General features: G+C 51.8%; 1 protein-coding gene across 3 annotated transcripts in view; it reads left to right on the top strand.

The window, feature by feature from the left end:
• SPNS3 (sphingolipid transporter 3 (putative)) overlaps positions 1-12,022 on the top strand; it is a 76,300-nt gene that overhangs the window by 11,342 nt on the left and 52,936 nt on the right. For all 3 annotated transcript variants that reach the window (XM_029212879.1, XM_029212878.1, XM_029212877.1), the window contains 2 exons: positions 469-621; positions 5,756-5,945. In XM_029212879.1, the coding sequence (XP_029068712.1) occupies positions 469-621; positions 5,756-5,945 (343 nt within the window). The remainder of the gene's footprint in view (positions 1-468; positions 622-5,755; positions 5,946-12,022) is intronic.

Raw genomic sequence — 12,022 nt, 5'->3', positions numbered from 1 at the left:
TCTCAGGGACACTGGGAAGATGCCCGAGTGAATCACTCACCTCTCTGAGCCTCACGGGAAAGCATCCCTCCTCTGTTCCAGGCATGGTCGGGGAGGCAGACAGGAGTCACCCACATGGGCGGGTCTCATGATTTACCAAAATATGGGGCACGGGCAGGACCCCACACCCTTTGTTACAGACCCACGGGCCGAGTGGAGGGCGCTCAAAGGAGGGTGGGGCAGCACAGACAGCTTGCTGGAGAATGTGATGTTGAATTTGGGTCCGTCAGGCTGGGGAGACTTGGTCAGGCAGAGAGGAGGGAGGAAGGAACAGCAGGAGGGAAGGTGCGGAGGTGGGAGGGGCAGGCTGCTTAGGGAGTGTAGGATCTGGAGCCACCTGAGTGCCCAGGAGAGGGGGGAGTGGGGCGGTAGGAGGCCCCCGCAGCCCCAGCCCTCTCCCGGGTCGAGCCAGATCATCTTCTCTTACAGCTGGAGTTTTGTGGGGTCGACCCTTGGAGTGACAGCCATGGCCTTTGTGACTGGAGCTCTGGGCTTCTGGGCCCCCAAGTTTCTGTTCGAGGCCCGTGTGGTACACGGGCTGCAGCTTCCCTGCTTTCGGGAGCCGTGCAACAGCCAGGACAGGTGAGGAGGGATGTCTGGGTGCCCGGCTCAGGGGGGCTCTTGATGCAGAAGTTCTCAGGAGGTTCTGAGCCCCCAGATTCAGCCTCTGTGGGCTCATGGACCTCTGGGCAGACACCGGGACTTGGGGGCCCGCTGGCAGGTGGCAGACCTGGTTTTAGCTTGGGCAGAGCCCCTGCTGCTCTGAGCGGCCACAGGCAGCTCCCTTGTTCTCTCTGGGCCCCAGTCCCTGTCTTTCTGCTCTTGGGCTGCTATGGGGGTCCAGAAAGCACTTGCAGGTGGGTGAGGCTTCTGTGGGGCCTGTCCTTCAGAGGGACCCGTAGTGTGAGGTCGTCCCATTCTACAGATGGCAAACTGAGGCACTGGGATGCTTCATTACTTCTCTGGATTAGGGATTTCACACATGCATTTGTATGTTCTCTGCCTCATTTGAGGCGCTGACAGTCCTGGGAAAGCTGCTCTTCTCACCCTGCTGTTCTCCTGTCTCCCCAGCTGACCCTGTTCTCCAGGGGCTCCGTGACCTCCTGATGGAGCGGGCATGTCTAATCCTCTCTTATTTGCTTCCTCCTTCTCCCTACTGATGCTTTCCAGTCTCCTTGAGGACCCCTTCTCCTCCCTGATCCTGCCCCGATGGGTTTCTCAGAGTTCCTCAGGGCTCCGTGTTCTCCCCTGAGGCCTCAGTGACACTAGTTCTCTGCCGGCAGCATTGACATCCCTTCTCCCCAGCCTCCTCTCTTGCCTCTGCCTCCCTCCCTGATGCCCAGGGAGAGCTTCGTGTCATTTCCAGAAGTCCCCTGCTCCGTCACTTGTCTCTGCCTTTGCCCAAGCTGTGCCCTTTGCCCATAGCTACCTTCCCTTTTCTCATCATTACTTCTTATAAGCTTTAACTTTAAGTTCAGGCCCTATTCTAAGCCCTTTACATGAAAAACCCTCTGAGGTTTTTTAATAATAAACCCTAGTATTCGTGTATTACAAACGAGGAGGCGGAAGATCAGAGAGGTTAAACAAATTGTCCAAGGTCACACAACTCCAGGAGCAGAGCCAGGATTCAAACCCATCTGACTCCAAAGCTTCTGCTCTTGAGCTCCAGGTACTGTTGCCTCTGGAGACTGCTTGGTGCTGTTAATTGGCTTGAACATCTCCCCACCAGCTGGCGTACAGTGGGTGCTCGAGCAGCATCCAGTAAGTGAATGAATGAATGAATGCATCAAAGGATACTGTGATTTTTTTTTTTTTTTTTTGCCACACCAAGCAGCATGCAGGATCTTAGTTCTCTGACCAGGGATTGAACCCATGCCTCCTGCAGTGGAAGCGTGAACTCCTAACCACTGGACCGTCAGGGAAGTCCCAGGATATTGTGATGTTTATCCTGGCTCTACAGCTAGATTCTTGGATCTCCCCAGAGGCAAAGACTGAGTCCTAAAAGTCCCACTGCAGCTTGAAAAAGTGGGGAAAAACCAGGTCTCCATCCCACTTCAGGCATTGACTGGCTGTCTGTTCCTGGGCCAGTGATTTCCCCATTGTCTGCTTTAGCTTCTTCCTCTAACTCAGCTTATTCCCAGAACCTGGCTGAGAAACTGTGTTAGGGTCCTGGGGCTGATGGAACGAATGACCACACACTTGGTAGCTTCAAACAACAGAAACTTTTCCCATAGTTCTGGAGGCCAGAAGTCCATAATGGTTTCGCTGGGCCAAAACCAAGTTCAGCAGGGCCACACTCTCGCTGGCGGCTCTCAGGGAGAATCCTTCCTTGCCTCTTCCAGCTTCTGGTGGCTGCTGGCGGTCCTTGGTTGTGGCTGCATCACTCCAGGCTCAGCATCCACGGTCACGTTGCCTTGTCCTCTGTGTCTCAGATCTCCCTCTGCTTCCCTCTTACAAGGACGTTTGTAATTGCATTTAGGGCCCACCAAAAAATTGGAGGATAATCTCCCTACCTCAAGAACATTAATGTAATCACATCTACAAAGTCTGTTTTGCCATATAAGGGAATATATTGTCACAGGTTCCAGAGATAGATGTCTTGGGTTGCGGGGCATTATTCAACCTACCACAGGGTCCTGGTGTTTGGGTTCTGCACAGACCCTAGCTGTTAATACACCCTCCATAGTTAGGATAAGCCCGCAGGTGAGGGTGGGGCGGGAGCAGGAAGCTGCAGGACACAGGATTCTAGCTTAGCCAGAGGGAGAACTTCCAACATACAGAGCGGGGCCCAGACGGAAGGGGCAGCATTAGGGTAATGAGCTTCCCATCCCTGGGGGCATGTAAGTAGGAGTTGGATAGCTGCTTGCCAGGGCCATTGTACAGAGGGTCAGCATAGAACTTGCAGGCTTTAAGGACCCTCTTGGCTCAGAGTCTGATTCTGGGAAGGCTTTGTGGGGGTGGGGACATTTCGTGGTAGGTGTGTCCTCTGGCCACACCTCTGCTCAGGGGCACTGGGGGTCCCCCATCTACACTGCCTGTTTGAATAAGCAATCCTAAGTCTTAGAAAGGTCTCGAGACCCTGCCAAGGCTGGCTCAGACTGGGACTCAGAGGTAGATAGCATTCATCCGGGATTTGGGGTCACTTGACTCGGCTGAGCCGGAGCCTGGTACAGCTTGCAAGGCTAGGAAGGTTCGGTGAGCACCTTTAAGCTGCCTAAGGACATACATGCTTTGTTTGGAAGCAGAGGGCCAGGAGACCCTGGCTCTGCCAATGTGGGGCTGTGTGGCCTCGGACAGGTCTCTGCCCTCTCTGGGCTTTACACAATCTCCTATAAACCAAGGGGATGGGTCAGGGAAATAAACCCATTAGTCCTCAGCCTGTGGGACGGACATTTCACAGAAGTTATTTAGGGGAGAGGTCGTTTTTTGTGGCACTCAATTTGTCAGTAACCATAGTCTTGCGTCTGTCATGTTCTTACCTCTTGGTGGGAGCCATGGAGGTAATATCAGGCACCTGGCACTTTTGGAAAGGTTTGGGTCTGGGAGGGGATCCTGGCCAGGTGGAGAATGGTGGGTGGGGGCAGTGGTGCTCCAGGCCGAGGGAAGAGTGTGGGCCAAGGCAGGGAAGCCAGAAAGTGTAGGGTGAGTTTAGAGAATTTCCAGTCATTTGTGCAGAGTGAGGGAAGGAGAAAAGAGGGGAGGTTACACAGGTCAGCAGGGGCCAGTCCTGCAGTGCTGGCTGGGAGCCTGCCCTGAGGACAACAGGGAGCCACTTAGGGGCTGGAAAGGTCCTAGTTACCTTCGTTTTTTCAAGAGTTCACGCTAGTCAGTCTCAGCATCCCTTTGGGCTTCTTTAAAAGGAGGCTTGGGGGACTTCCCTGGTGGTCTAGTGGTTAAGAATCTGTCTTCCAATGCAGGGGACGTGGGTTCGATCCCTGGTTGGGAAACTAAGATCCCACATGCCGTGGGCAACTAAGCCCGCATGCCACAACTACTGAGCCACAACTAGAGAGCCCACGTGACGCAACTAAGACCCGACACAGCCAAAAATAAAATGAATAAATATTAAAAAAGGAGGCTTGGGCCCATCCTTTGGGCTAGACCAGGAGGATGAAGGTGTATATTCACATCCTGTTGCTTAGTAGCTGGGTAATCTTGGACTCAACCTTTCTTTCTTTCTTTTTTTTTAAAATATTTTGTTTATTTATTTATTTGGCTGCACTGGGTCTTTGTTGAGACACGCGGAGTGTTCGTTGCCACGTGTGGGATCTTTGTTGTGGTGTGCAGGATCTTTAGTTGCAGCATGCGAACTCTTAGTGTGGCATATGGGATCTAGTTCCTTGACCAGGGATCGAACCTGGGACCCCTGCATTGGGAGCACGGAGTCATAGCCACTGGACCACCAGGGAAGTCCTGGCCTCAACCTTTCTTAACCTCACCTGTTTCAGCTGTCCACCTGGGAATTCTGGGAGAGATCAGTGAGCCATTTGGTTAATATCTCTTGTTCCAGGCTCTATGCTCCCAGCCTAGAGTCAAGAATGTAAACCGAACCTGGTTTCTGTTCTCCAGGAATTCACAGCCTAATGAATAACCTTGATGATAGAGACATGGAAGATGCTATGGGAACTGAAGGGGGTGAACAAATCAGCAGAGGGACAAGGGAAAGCATCCTCAAAGAGGGGACCTTTGTGATGGGTCTTGATGGATGCATAGGAGTTCGGTAGGTAGAGAAACCAGTGAAGGGTGTTCCAGATGGAAGAATAAAAGTATGAAGTGGGGACAGCAACTAGTCTGGGGACTGAGGAGGATGGAATTGGGGTTTGTGGTTGAGGTCACCCAGAGTCAGATCATGAAGGACCATGTATACCACAATGAGCTGGAACCAAATCTGGTGGGTGTTTAAGAGCTGGTGGAGAATTTTAGGCAGGGAGTGGGCAGGGGCATAGTCAGATCTGTGTTCTAGAAAGCATCCTCTGGGGGACCTGTATGGAGGTTGTCCTAGAAGGACAGGTTTCTACAGGAGGGAGGTGCAAGAGGGACCAAGTGGAGTTGAAATGGGTCTAGGAGTAGGTGGCAAAGGTAGTGAAGTTAAGAGGGGGCTACTTGAGAGGTGTTCAGAAACAGAGAGTCGAAGGATGGACTCAAGGAGGGAGGGTGTGTGGGACTTCACTGGCAGCCCAGTGGTTAAGACTCCGCGCTTCCACTGCTGGGGGCATGGGTTTGACCCCTGGTTGGGGAACAAAAAAAAAGAGAGAGAGGGAGGGTGTGTACAATGCTGGTGTATCATAGGAGCTCGATAAATAAATGCTCACTTACCTGCATTCCATTAGTATTGGGGCCTGGAAGGCGAGAAGGTTGGGGCCAGTGTGGGACTGTAGAATTAAGATTTCTGAGTGGGGCAGTTTTAGGTGGTGAAACAGTGGAGGAGATTGCTGGCAATGAGGCAGGCTGGGAGCTGGGGTGCTGGGGTGCTAGGAAGATTACCCACATGGCCAGTGGCATCCCCAGGATGAGGCAGGAAAGAGGATGGGAAAGGTAGGGGAGTACGTGGATCCCAGAGCAGGGTCCCAAGGACCCACAAGCATTGGTTAGGAGGGAGGGGAAGGGGCCCACAGCCACACTCTCTGTAGGTACCTGATCACGCACTGGGGGGTAGGCGGCCGGACCCCTATCCTGACGCCACCGGCTGACCAATCCCTCTGCTCTTTTCCATCAGCCTGATTTTTGGGGTACTGACTGTTGTGACTGGCCTTGTTGGGGTCATCCTGGGAGCAGAGGCTTCAAGAAGATACAAGAAAGTCAACCCAAGGGCTGAGCCCCTCATCTGTGCTGCCAGCTTGCTTGCTGCAGCCCCCTGCCTCTACCTGGCTCTCATCCTGGCCCCGACTACCCTCCTGGCCTCCTATGTAAGTGAGGGCCCCTTTGGAGGTGGGAGTGGGGTGAGGTGGGTAGGGAACTCCTGTTTCACATAGGCTTACACTGTGCCAGGTCTTCACGTACATTACATTTATCCTTCCGGGTGGAGCTTTGTTATCCCCATTTAACAGATGAGTAAACTGAGGCTTACCAAGAGTAACACAGCTAGGGGCAGAACTGGGATTTGAGCCTAAGCCTTTCTGAAGTGTGTCCTCTGAGCTCCTGGTTAATACTTTGATTGGAGATAATGAGACCCCTTTATTCCCAGGACATGTTTTGAGTCCAAGAAGAAATAGGGTAATTCTCCCCAGGTTACAGATGACGAAAGTGAGGTTCAGATTGGCCATAGCCAGTGCGGACACTGCTTTAAAGGTGACGGTATTAAGGATACCATATCTTCCAGATCCATATCCCATCACATCCCTTCATGTGCCTCACACTCCGGTTATACCAGTGACAGGTGCTCACATCTCCCAGCCTTTGCTTGTGTCCATTCCCTCCGCCAGGGGCACCATTCCCCTCTTCTGTGCATCCTAAAGTCGTTCTGCTGTAAGACCCAACTCAAAGGCCACCTCCTCCAAAACCTTCCCAGACTACTCTATGCTCACATCAGAATTCACTGGGGCTCCGTGCATGTTTGGGTCTCATCAGGCGTCCTGGTGTATCCATATCCATACATACACACTTATATGTGTGCTGCTGTATCCCTGGCTCTCCAGAGCCCTGGCCCTGGTTGTCCCACCTGATGGGAAGCAGCCACTGATACTGGGAAGATGGCGCCAGCCTAGCCCCAGCTAGACTGGTTCAAGCTTCCTACTCCTCCACTCCCACTCCCTGGTCCTAAGGCCCTGGGGACCCACCACTGTGGACATGGAAGCCCCTGCATGTGTGGGTGGGGTTCACAGAGCAGGCTGGACTCAGAAAGCAAATCAATAACAGCTTTATTGTTCCCTGACCAGTTTGAGTGGGTCTCTCCCCCATGACCAGACCCCATAGCTTTTCTTTCTTTTTAAATTTTTTACATTTAATTTTATTTATTTATCTTTGGCTGCATTGGGTCTTGGTTGCTGCGCGTGGGCTTTCTCTAGTTGCAACGTGCGGGCTTTCTCTAGTTGAAGCGAGCAGGGGCTACTCTTCATTGCAGTGGGTGGGTTTCTCATTGCAGTGGCTTCTCTTGTTGCTGAGCTTCAGTAGTTGTGGCACGCGGGCTCAGCAGTTGTGGCTCGCAGGCCCTAGAGCGCAGGCTCAATAGTTGTGGTGCACAGGCTTAGTTGCTCCGTGGCATGTGAGATCTTCCTGGAACAGGGATTGAACCCGTGTCCCCTGCATTGGAAGGCGGATTCTTAACCACTGCGCCACCAGGGAAGCCCCCACCATAGCTTTTCCAGTTACACTCATGAAGCCCAGTCTCATTTAAATCAAAACTTTTGTTCTACTTCCAAATAAAGCTTCTATCCAGGTCCAGAAAATTGCACTGGGGAGAGGGGGAGCTCTACTCGGTTGGATTCTCCTTGCTCCATCTCTGTCCTTTGTCCCCAAGACCACGGCTCCCCCGGGATCCTGACCGCTCCAGGGTTGGGCAGGCCAGCAAAGATGACCGGAAATGGGCCAGGTGTTATCGGTGTCTGGCGTTGTTTTGCTGACTGTCAGTGCCCTCCTTGTGGTAGATGCCCAGATGTTGGCTGACTCCTCTCTTGGGAGCACTTTTGTGGGTTCTGGGGGCCTCGGGCCCCAGCATTTGCATTGTCCAATTCCCTGGTGCAGGAGACATCGTCACCTGTGTACTGTCGCAGCTTCCCTCCGCTCCTTTCCAGTGTTGCCCTTCCAGCTCTTCCTCCTGGGCCCTGTTGCCCCAGGCAGGCACCCCATGGGGCTCCCCTCTTGTGACCCTCAAGCCTGTCTCCTCTCCATGGTTTCTGTTTGACCCCTGGATGTGCTCAGGATGTAGCTGCCCCTACTGCTGCCCTTGTACATCCTCCTGTTCCCAGGTGACATGTGTTGGGGTGTCCTGAGGATGCTCTTTGTAGATGCACCCCAGGTGGCCCTGGTGTAGGAAAGTGCATTTTTTTGGCATCCAGCCAGGGAGAAAGCCCAGTGTCCTTCCTGACAGGCACTGCGCTTTCTGTGGGTGGGCCACCCGAAGCCCCTCACTCAGCTTTCTCACTCTTCAAATAAATCCTCCCCAGCCTGGGTCTCCAGCCTTCTTCTGTATAAGCTGGGGGGCCACATGGGATGGTTCCCTTTCTCTCTCTGAGTCCTGAGGTGTGCCTTGTGCCTCTTTTAAGGTGTGGGTGCTTCTCACCAGTGTCGTCAGCCTTGGTTGGGTTTCCGCTGAAGTTCCTGGGGAATAGACAAGTCCTGTTAACATTCCTTTCTGCACGTGCTCTTATTTAGTCCTTACAGTGCCCTCCTCGGAAAGGGTTTTTCTCATCCCCACTTGACAGATGGGAAAACTGAGGCCCAGAGACAGCAACACAAAGAGTAGGACAGATAAACCTCTAACGCAGCTCCGCAGACTCCAAAGTCTCTGTCCTTCATGCCGCGCTGACCCTTGTCACCCCCATGGGAAAGAAACAGAGGCTGGCGTACACCAGGCACTAATAAACACCTTAATGCTTATTGTCTGAGGGAGTGACTGGGACCGTCATCTCCAGCTGGTGGGGACTGAATGGGCCTGACCTTGCAGGGAGGCTGAGACCTGGGCAGATGGAGGCCCCATTTAAGGCCTGTCACTGCATTGGCTGGGCCCGCGGACCACCTGCCAGTTCCGCTTCTGCCACTGTCTTGCTTGGCTCTGGGAAGCAGCTCCTTGGCTGTGTTTTGGGGACACAGCTGTCCCCCGCCCCATAGCCTGGCACATCTCCAGAGCTGGATGGCTCATCTAGAAATGACATTGCATCTTGGCTGACAAAGCCAGCTGGAGAATCTCTTCTCTAGGCTGGCCCTGGGATGCGAGGGACTGCAGGGCAGGAAGGCTGGCAGGGCTGGGATGTGTCCATCGTCCAGTGCTGGGAAGCTGCTCCTCTTTGTGGCTCATGTTTGGGCTGGGCAGGATCCCCAGCGACCAGAGCTCTAGCCTTCCAGAAGTGGTGCGGTTCTTTCTGGACCCCCTGACCAGACCCCCCTCCTCCATGGCTCTGTCTGTGCTTCTGAGGTTCTGAGATTCAGGCTCTAGCTCCCCCCATCCCCGCACCCCTGCACCCCTGCCCACTAACACCAGTCATAAATCTTTTTTTTTTTTTTTTGCGTTATGCGGGCCTCTCACTGTTGTGGCCTCTCCCGTTGCGGAGCACAGGCTCCGGATGTGCAGGCTCAACGGCCATGGCTCACGGGCCCAGCTGCTCTGCGGCATGTGGGATCTTCCCGGACTGGGGCACGAACCCGTGTCCCCTGCATCGGCAGGCGGACTCTCAACCACTGCGCCACCAGGGAAGCCCAGTCATAAATCTTTAACACCTCCAAAATGCCCCTCTTCTCTTGGTCCGCTCTGTCCTGTCATGGCACACGCCTTGCCGTTTTTCTCTAGGACTGTCCCAAGAGCCCCCGTCCTGGTCTCCATGTCTTCCTGCTCCCCCACCACGATCTGTTCTCCCCACACTGCCAGAGGGACACCACAGAAACTTCCCTGCTTGAAAGCCTTGCATAGCTCCTTGGTGCCTCTGGAACTAAGTCTAACTCCTCATCCTGGCATTCAAGGCCCCTCATGATCGGCCCTGACATCCTTAGTAGCCTTATTCTATGTGGTTCTGCCATGCAGGTCCCCTCCTGATTCCCAGGATATGCCCTGTGCTCTCCACATCCAGGCTTTCCCTCTGTTTCCTCTACTGCCTTCCCTTGTCCATATGCCCGAATCATTCCGGGCCTTCAAGGGAGGCTAGAGCACCATCTCTCCATGGAGCCTTCCCTGATTGCTAGAACCAACACTCTCTCCCCATACTCGCCACTCCTCAGCACTGTCTTCCTTGCGTCCTGGTTACTTATGCTCTGACCACACCCTCCCAGCTGGGCCCAGGTTGGTTGCTATCTTTCTCAGCACTCCAGCCCGAAGCACAGTGTCAGGCACTTGGAGTGGGGTGGGGGTGATCAACTGTTTGCTGTGTGAATGGTTGAGTGACCAGCTATTTTCATTCATTCATTTATTCAACAGGTATTTATTGAGTGCCTATAAAGGTGGCATGCTAGTTTAAATGCCACAGATATAGCAGTAGATAAAACAGACTAAATTATCTCTGTTTTTAGGGAGCTCCCATTCTAGTTGGGGGAGATAGACAACAGGCAAGATATATAAGTAAAATTCACAATATTGTGAGTTATGGGATATTTAGAGGAACAGTATTCCAAGCAGAGGGAACAGCAACTGTAAATACCCTGAGGCAGGAGCGTATCTGCTGGGTTTAGGGAACAGCAAGAAGGGCACTGTGGTTAGTGTGGAATGAAAGGAGAAAGGGAAATGAGGACAGAGAGGTGGTGGGACAAGATGATGTAGGGCCATGTGGGCATTGGGTGGGGCTGGCTGAGAGCTGAGTTGAGGTTTTGTGCTGAGGCGTGGGTGGTCTAGCTTATGTTTTTTGCATGCATTGAGTTGGTCATGTAGTTTGTCCTTTATTTTATTAGTATGGTATATTACATTGATTGATATTTGTATGTTTAACCAACCTTGCATTCCTGGGATAAACCCTCCCTTGGTCATGGTGTAAAATTATATTTATATGTTGCTGAATTTGGCTTTTTAGTATTTTGTTGAGGATCTTTGCATCTATATTCATAAGAAATATTGGTCTATAGTTTTCTTGTGATGTCTTTGTTTGGTCTCATAGAATGACTTGATGAGTGTTTCTTCCTCTTGTATTTTTTGGAAGAGTTTGTGAAGGATTTGTTTTAATTCATCTTTAGCCATTTGCTAGAATTCCCCATTGAAGCCATCTGGTTCTGAGCTTTTGTTTGTGGGAAGTTTTCTGATTACTGACTCAACATTTACTTATTATTGGTCAATTAAGGTTTTTTATTTCTTTTTAAGCCAGTCTTGGTGGTTTGCATCTTTCTAGGAATTTCATTCACAGTATTCCCTTATAGTCTTTTTAATTTCTGTAAGGTCGGTAATAATGTTCATTCTTGATTTTAGTAATTTGAGTCTTCTCTCTTTTTTTTTCTTGGTCAGTGTAACTAAAAGTTGGTCAGTTTTGCAGCCAACTTTGGTTGTATTGATTTTCTCTATTGTTTTTCTATTACTGACTTATGTTTAATGGAATCACTCTGACTTCTCTGTTGAAAATAGACTTCCCATGAGGGTATGGGGTACAGGAGCAGAAGCAGCAGAGGTGGTAAGAAATGGTTGGATTATAGATATATTTTGAAGGTAGATCTATCAGAAGTTCCTGATGGATTCAATGTGGGGTGTGAGAGAGAGAAGAGTCAAAGGTGAGTTCTAGGATATTAGCCTCTGTAGCTGGAAGGAGGGAGAGGCCATTAACTGAGATAGGAAAGTAGGCAGGAACAGTGGCATTTGGGGGAAGATGAGCAGTTTGGTTTTGTACATTCTGAGTTTGTGGTGGGAGGTTGATGTTCAAGTACAGGTGTTAGTAGAGTTGGATGCAGGAGTCTGGAGTCCATGGGACATGACATCATCCCTAAAACTTCAGTGGGTGGGAACTGGCTGCAGTCTACCATGAAGGATTGTCATTAGGTGTGGGAGACCTATGGGGGTCAGTATCAGAAAGGGTGTCCAAAGGGGGCTGAGGAATTCGCTTCTGTTCATATTAGCTTCAAAATAGGAAGAATCACTTGAGTCTCTTCCATCCATCCATCCATCCATCCACCCATCCATCCACCCATCCATCCATCCACCCACCCATCCATCCACCCACCCATCCATCCATCCATCCATCCATCCACCCACCCATCCATCCATCCGTCCACCCACCCGTCCATCCACCCACCCATCCATCCATCCATCCATCCATCCATCCACCCACCCACCCATCCATCCACCCACCCATCCATCCATCCATCCATCCATCCATCCATCCACCCACCCACCCACCCACCCACCCATCCATCCACCCACCCA

Source organism: Monodon monoceros, unplaced genomic scaffold (genome assembly GCF_005190385.1).
Source record: "Monodon monoceros isolate NGI ecotype Baffin Bay Population unplaced genomic scaffold, NGI_Narwhal_1 Super_Scaffold_9, whole genome shotgun sequence".
Classification (NCBI taxonomy): Eukaryota; Metazoa; Chordata; class Mammalia; order Artiodactyla; family Monodontidae; genus Monodon; species Monodon monoceros.
The sequence above is the reverse complement of the archived record's forward strand: the minus strand, read 5'-3'. Positions and strand labels throughout refer to the sequence as shown.